We start from the raw sequence: 7052 nt of genomic DNA, 5'->3' as shown, positions 1-7052 counted from the left end.
GGGGAGCATAAGAAAGATTACGTCTAGGTTTTCGTCCAACTGCATTCTGCTTCTAGACTTGGAACAACTTGGTCTCACTAGATGTCCACAACAAGGCAAGGAAGTTGTAGTTAAAGACAAAGCTAATAATGTGCCAAAAAAGAGCCTGTCTGTGAATAAATGTCTTGAAAATGAAGGATACATGCGCAAGTCTGTTGCATCTATTGGCCTTACAAGAGTATCCCCCATGATCCTGAGATGGCACCATCCAAAACACCTTTCGCATCTATCGATGTGGTCACCTTAGAAGAGTATCCTTCCATAATCCCCCATGATCCTGAGATGGCCCAAAGTCGGTAGGCTTTCCTTGCTTGCTAATGTTTATGGTCACCATATTTGTACTTCAACTCCTTAAGAATCACACCTTGGCATAACTTAATACAATTACTGAAAAAAATATGTGAGCAATCCCATACCACACCAGTGTCATTTAGTTCACAAGTGTTGCTTCAATGCATCTTTATACAACCGATGCTTCACACAAATGTTGTTAGCAAACACTCGAAGATAGGGTAGCAATACAAGAAAATACACCAACACTGGGCTCATGGGCTCCATAGAAGACTCGGCGCTGCAGCACAGCCACGAGCTCCTCTTTACAAGATATTACTCCTTGCCTTCAAAAACAACGATGCTTTATGAGCTGAAAGCACCAATCAGAAGCCTTGTGATAGAGCTATACGTTTCGTGAGATAAGATTATGGATACAAATTAATAAATAAGAATTTCCTCTGTACTCCAGAAAGACTCCTCAGATTGTAGCCCCCTCAACATGGCAGGCATACCAAAAACTACCCAGCATATGTGCCGTCGAAAAATTGGAATCCAGAACCACCTACCAGTAAAATGTGGGGATCCATACACACTTTCCCCCACATCTATATGACATGTAATACTCAGATTATTTGTTAGGCTTTACATATGAGTATTGCTAAAGTTTCCTATCAGCAGTTCTCGTCGCACGTTCCTGTGGTTGTCGGCGTCTGAGTGGTAAAAGGGTCGATCCTCACCCACAGAAGCGAGAAAATGGAAGCCAAAAGGATTGACCACACAATGACAATGGTGGGTGTCCGGTTTTGTCTGCCCATCAAACCCTTCAGGAATGGGTAAAGATGAACTATAACCCAGAAAGCAAAGAAGAGTTTTCCAAAGAGAGGGCCCCATGACTGATATCCACTATTAAGGGCATCAGAGATACCAGCAACCACACCCACCAAATTGATCACAATCAAAGACGTCGGGGGAATCAATAGAGTGGTCCACTTGAAAATATAGAGCTCACCGAAGTCCTCATCATCCCCACCTTTTGCTGTAACAGTAAAGTTTGTATCAATACCTGCAAGCACTTTGAGTAGACCCTGGAAGACGGCAAACAAATGGGCAGAGACGCCCCCAATAACCCAGAATTGCTCATTTCTCCACCAGTCATCAATCCCAACTCCACTCCACCTCATTTCCAGGATTCCAGTGATGAAAATGGACAAAAAGAGAGAGATAAACCAAAGACTGGCGAAGTTACTAATCTGCAAAATGAAATGTTGTCAGCGAAACCAAATCGAAAAGCCTTCTACAGAACTGAATTCCAGACTGAATAAGAAAATGCTTACCGAGGGAATGATAAATTTTCCTGTGAGCAGACAAACTGCAGGAAGCGTACAGTAGGCCAGCAGCGGTAAAGAGGTGATAGGATAAACAATAGTATTTACATAAGCCAGCCTCTGTAACCACTTTAGCCGGCCTCCGTACCCATACCACAAGGGACAATGCTTGCTCAGCATGATTTCTACCGACCCAAGAGCCCATCGGAGGACTTGATGCAGACGATCAGAAAGATTGATTGGGGCTGACCCTTTGAATGCCGGGCGCGGAGGCATGCAATAAATAGATCTCCAACCGCGACAGTGCATCTTGAAACCAGTCAAAATATCTTCAGTAACCGATCCATAAATCCACCCAATCTGCAATTGAGACAAGAAGCCTGACTCAATAACTTGTATTCTCCAAGCAACTCAAACTTATTCTTAATTCTTTAGAAGATGCAGATTTGAGATGCATACCTCTTTACCCCATTCTGTTTTGTCCTCATAACCACAACTAATGACATGTATAGCTTCCTTCAGCAGAGATGATGGAGAAGCAGAGTGTGGAACACCTCCCTGTTCATAGAATGTCGAAGCAACAAAAACAGGTGACTGACCAAACTTTTTCTCATAATTCTTTTGAGATAACAAAGACTTGTTGTCATCCTCGTACCCTGCTGTTACAATAGGCAAGATCAGTACAACATCAGCTAGGATACAAGAGTGCAATCATACTACAAACACTACTGCTGTACACTTACCTTCCACCCCCTCCTCAATGTCCTCCAGCGTGAACATTGGAACAGATGAATCACTTCTTGTTGGTGGCTTCTTGTTGGAGCTTTTTGACTTGGATGACTTCCCTTTCTTACGTGGACCACAACAGAAGCGTGTAACAAAGTCATCATTTGAAGGCTGTTCTATAAAGGGGGCATCAAGTCCATAAAGGGCTTGCCTTCTGAAGCAACACCCTGTTCCCACATATACTGGACCTTGAACACCATCCAAACCCTTCAAGTTGATCTGGCAAAACAATATATATTACATAAAATCAGGCCTTCCAAACCTACCTTCTTTCTCAAAAGTAACAATGCCTCAGAGAACTTACATCAAAAAACACCACATTGTGGTTGGCATACCGATCGTGTAAATCAATGCCATCAAACCTCTGAGGAAACTGCACATAGCACACACCCCTGCCAACATCTGGATCCATCAAGATGCACATGGCTTCCCTGATGGCTTTGCTGTTGTTGATGTAATGATCACAGTCCAGGTTCAAAAAGAAGGGTGCGTTTGTTAAAACTCCCGACACCCTCACCTTGTAGACCAAAGCAAAAACATTAGGGTTATGAATATAGTGCACAAGGACAAAGCTAAAAAAGAGGGAAGGGACAGAAAAGCACAAGCACACACCAAGGCATTCATCGCACCAGCCTTTTTGTGATGGTTAAAACCTGGCCGTTTTTCTCGAGAGACATAAACCAAACGAGGAAGTTCATTTCCTTCAATATCATGGCCTCCACTGTGACCCAAAAAGACCTGAAGATTGTACATCAAATTTAAATTGAATCTAGCTGTGGCAGGGACATGAAGTAGAATGCTTGCTTGCTAATTTTATCCTACTTGTATCATTCCTGGATGATCTCGAGTATTATTCCCCGGCCAGGTGGTTCCATCTTGCATTGTCCACCCCTCTTCTGGCACCTTGAGGGCCTTGGCAACTAAACCATTTATTCTTACCTTAAACTCCTCATATTCCCTCTAATAACAAAAAGAGATCTTTCAGGAGAGAAACTACACAAAAAAGGAGCCCAATCATACAACAATAAACACACTAGTAACCTTCATAGCTCGGCGCTCTTTTACGAAAGTAGGCTGCACTTTGTCCTTCAGATAATCAATTTTCTGAGCAAAATACATTTCTGGAGCGCGTGGCTCAATGCTGAACTTCTTGCAGAAGGGGACCCATTTTCTGGCAAACTCTGAAGTCTCTGACAAGGTTTCAAAAGTCAACATGGCTGCACCATCATCAGACACGTAGCACGACACTTTATCTACTGGATAGTCCACTGAGAGAATGGACAGCACGGTATTTGCTGTAACGAGGGGGGGCTCCTTCAGAGGATCCACTGTACTCACATATACATCAACTGCAGCAAGCTGGGATGGTTTGCCCTCAGGTTCAAACCTGCATAATTGTTACACCAGTGCAGCATTTGATATTTTACCAAGATGAGAAAATTAGTGAATGTTTTTTGCCAATCCCTAACCTGAGGGAGAGTCTGTCCAAAAATGTTTCCCTGTTAATAGGAAACCACTTTGGGAACTGGTCAAGAATCCAGGAAATTGCAAACCAGATTTCACAGATTACAGATACGAGCCACAATCCATAAGCATCGTTCACTGGGTTGAATATTCGGTATCTCAAGAAAAATGCAAGAATTATCAGCCGAACTATTATAATAATTCTGTAAGGAGTAATCCTGGAAGACGGTAATGGCACCACCCTCGACAGCGGCCCTCTTGCATCACCAATCCTGCAACAGCATATTATACGTGCATAAGAGCAAACAACTATACAAGGAAACAACTCGCTAGCTATCTACGGGTAAGGGAAACATTTGTTTTTCCAGAAAGTGTACATTTGTGCCTCTCCATTTTGTCCATGATCATCTGAATCTGCCCCACCACCTCCAGCATGGCCACCCTCTGCCATTGTCATCTGCATTTTATCCTGCTTCAATCTCCAACTATCGAGCCTTTCTTTCCATGCTATATCTCCAAATTCATATGGACTAAACTCTCTACTCATGTCCATGCTCCTTGACTCCACAGAACCTACAACACCAAAGTCTACTCAATTACAAAAGTCGGAATGCAATATGTTTATCAATCAAAATATGCTCATTATAGCCAAAGGAAAGATGAAACAGGATCCCCCTTAGTTTATCTCCTTAACTACCCACCACCATCTAGCAAGGGCCCGAGGGTTCTTCATCGGTCTCCCTGGTTTGTTTGTCAAAAGTTTTGTGTGCACACTTATAATTGTACTCGCAATGCATAATATCCCCACAGAGGGACACAAACCAATTTCACCCAAAAGTCGGCTTCAGATGCATAGAGGACTGATGGAGTTAGGTGAAGTAGCAATAATCAAGGAGGGAGGTCATCTTACTTTGAACTATTTCCCTCTTCGCCAAAATCTATACGTAAAACTCCTCAGAGATCTAAGAGATCGGCGAGAAAGAAAGCATACCATAGCCTTTCATAATCTATTCTTGAATTCTTCAAAAGACCTACAAGTGCAAACTTGTTTCTTTCATGGTCTAGGGTTTGACCTTCATCGTTTAGCTCTCATTCTGTATCTTTAATAAAACATGTGCCATTCCTGGTGAAACCTTCTTTGTTTTGAACAAGACTAACGCTGTTATGTTGTGCCCAGATCATGAGAACTTGTCATCATATTTACACAGTGCACACGTGTTGCATGGAAACAACTAGGTGCCAAAGAGACAATAAGCTAATTTGAAAAGAAAGTATACTAGGTATGTTTGAATCTGCATAAGGCCTGCGCTTTCCACCATATTCTGAGGAGACACCATCAAGCTCACCAGAAATCTGCAGCCCATTTGTTACTTGAGTATACTGACATGGTATGGCAAAACTGAAGACATACACTACAGTCAAAGGATGGCATAGTTTAACACATACATGTCTGGTGTTGGTGAGAAGAGGCACTTGGGGAATTGAAGGCCTGGATTGCTCGCTCCTGTCATCACCCAAATGCGTACGCGCCTTCACCCCTGCACTTTGTCTTTTGTCCATGTAGTTGAACTCATTCTCCAAATCGTCCACATCATCTTCCTCATCATCACCAACAACACGGGGGCTCCCTAATAACCCACATCAAGACCTTAGATGCAAAGTCACTACAATGGCTGATCTCAACCAGCAAATAAACTGAGAAATACACGTCATCTCAACAATGTACTACACCTAACTTGGCACACATGAAGCAAATATTAATCATGAGAAAGAACTTCAACTTGGTTTCTTTATTGATCGCACAGTAAGCATCCAAGGTGCCAATAGCAGTATCTTTGAAGATACCTTTGTGACGCTTATATCTGGTCTTGCACTGGGGGCAAGCCTGATTGCCATCCTTGCGCTCATATTCGTAGCAAGGCCTGCAGACAGGAAAGGCACACTCGTTGCATGCAACAAACAGGTCACCATTGACAGTCTCTCCCACATCATCTCCACAGATCTGGCAAATTTGGCTGCTTGAATGCTGCAAGGGCCTTGGCTGCACAAGAAAAGAGGCAGAAAATCTTCAGAATGAGGACAAGCAAAAAGAAACCATCAATACCGCTCAACCAAAAGTAAATGGGATGAATAGGAAGCCCACTACGGTAAGCTTAATAACCGTACGAGGTGAGAACAAACGTTTTCTCGATCGGATCCTAAGAATGCTCACAAACAAAAGCTTCCAATGCAAGGTTTGCCCAAAAACTATGCTTCAAGAGGATCTGCCCAAAAAGCCAGATGTGTGCAGGAACAACGGTGAAAGCCTCTGGATAAATGATCAAGTCAATGCACTTCTGCCGATTGGATTGCAAGCTTCTGAATAAATTTCTTCCTCAGGAAATGTGCGCGACTCTCGAAGCAATGAAGCTAAAGGCAACTCGACTGCAAGGAGTATAATGCAGAGTAGAAGAAGAGGCTTACCGCGTTAGTTTCGGGGGCAATGACGACGAGCTCATTGCGCTTGTAGGAGCCAGCGACGAGACCAGCATTGGCCTCCATGGCAGGAGTGCGAAAGAGGAACGGCGATCTACGCAGGAAGGGGCATGGCGAAGAAGGAGGGGGGCTGACAATGGAAAGCTTGGCTGAATGCGGGTTGCTTTAGGTGGTGTGTCTTGATGGAAAGCTTTCAACGAACCAAAAATGGCTGGATTTTAGCAAAGGATCGCCCCGGCAAATTGACAAAACAAATCGCAGAAACCGGCTGCTCTCAGAACAGACTCCCGCCACGTCACCCGATCTGACCCTCGGCCCCTCCACGTCAGCTGCTGTCGGTGGCCAACCACTGGCTGTAGCCGGTCATTGTTAATGCAGAATGGGATTGGGGTTTGTTGGGTGGATTGCTTTCATAGTCCCCACAAGACCACGCCACCTCAACTTCCTTCAGCATTTCTCATACTCAACACAGTATAACCTCACTTCTCTTGACATGGACTATCCTCCAAATAAGTTGATAATCTCAAAGTTCATATGCTCACGCGCGCTTATTGCACTGTCGATCATCTAGAGCAGAGTTAAAAGTATTGCCTTATCTTTGTATTGGTCTGTTGATCATCTAGGGCAAAGTAAAAAGTAATTTTTATTTGCCCAATGCCAATCAAGTCGTAGCATGACCTCAAATGTAAG

The 7052-nt window shown here is 43.6% G+C and overlaps 1 protein-coding gene across 2 annotated transcripts; it reads right to left on the bottom strand.

The window, feature by feature from the left end:
• Positions 1-452: 452 nt before the first annotated feature.
• LOC147426178 (putative cellulose synthase A catalytic subunit 1 [UDP-forming]) lies at positions 453-6582 on the bottom strand. 2 transcript variants are annotated; one of them, XM_086497880.1, is made up of 14 exons: positions 6351-6582; positions 5733-5928; positions 5334-5515; positions 5165-5240; positions 4265-4460; positions 3893-4159; positions 3465-3810; positions 3246-3383; positions 3036-3161; positions 2728-2940; positions 2381-2642; positions 2097-2296; positions 1647-1997; positions 453-1562 (listed from the first exon to the last, which is right to left on the bottom strand). In XM_086497880.1, the coding sequence occupies exons 1-14, from the start codon at positions 6426-6428 to the stop codon at positions 984-986; spliced, it is 3210 nt and encodes a 1069-aa protein (XP_086354006.1). In that variant the 5' UTR covers positions 6429-6582; the 3' UTR covers positions 453-983. The 2 variants fall into 2 exon arrangements, with proteins under 2 accessions (XP_086354006.1, XP_086354007.1); XM_086497881.1 differs by having other exon boundaries at positions 2097-2293.
• Between the last annotated feature and the right edge of the window lie 470 nt (positions 6583-7052).

Source organism: Adiantum capillus-veneris, chromosome 24 (assembly GCF_014529385.1).
Source record: "Adiantum capillus-veneris isolate H3 chromosome 24, ASM1452938v2, whole genome shotgun sequence".
Lineage (NCBI taxonomy): Eukaryota > Viridiplantae > Streptophyta > Polypodiopsida > Polypodiales > Pteridaceae > Adiantum > Adiantum capillus-veneris.
The sequence above is the reverse complement of the archived record's forward strand: the minus strand, read 5'-3'. Positions and strand labels throughout refer to the sequence as shown.

Excerpts from the sequence above, each read along its gene's own strand:
- LOC147426178 (XM_086497880.1), bottom strand. The coding sequence starts at position 6,428 with ATGGAGGCCAATGCTGGTCTCGTCGCTGGCTCCTACAAGCGCAATGAG. Across the intron at positions 5,241-5,333 it reads TTCTCACCAACACCAGACAT|ATTTCTGGTGAGCTTGATGG; the intron begins GTATGTGTTAAA and ends AATGGGCTGCAG. Across the intron at positions 3,162-3,245 it reads ATCATCCAGGAATGATACAA|GTCTTTTTGGGTCACAGTGG; the intron begins GTAGGATAAAAT and ends TACAATCTTCAG.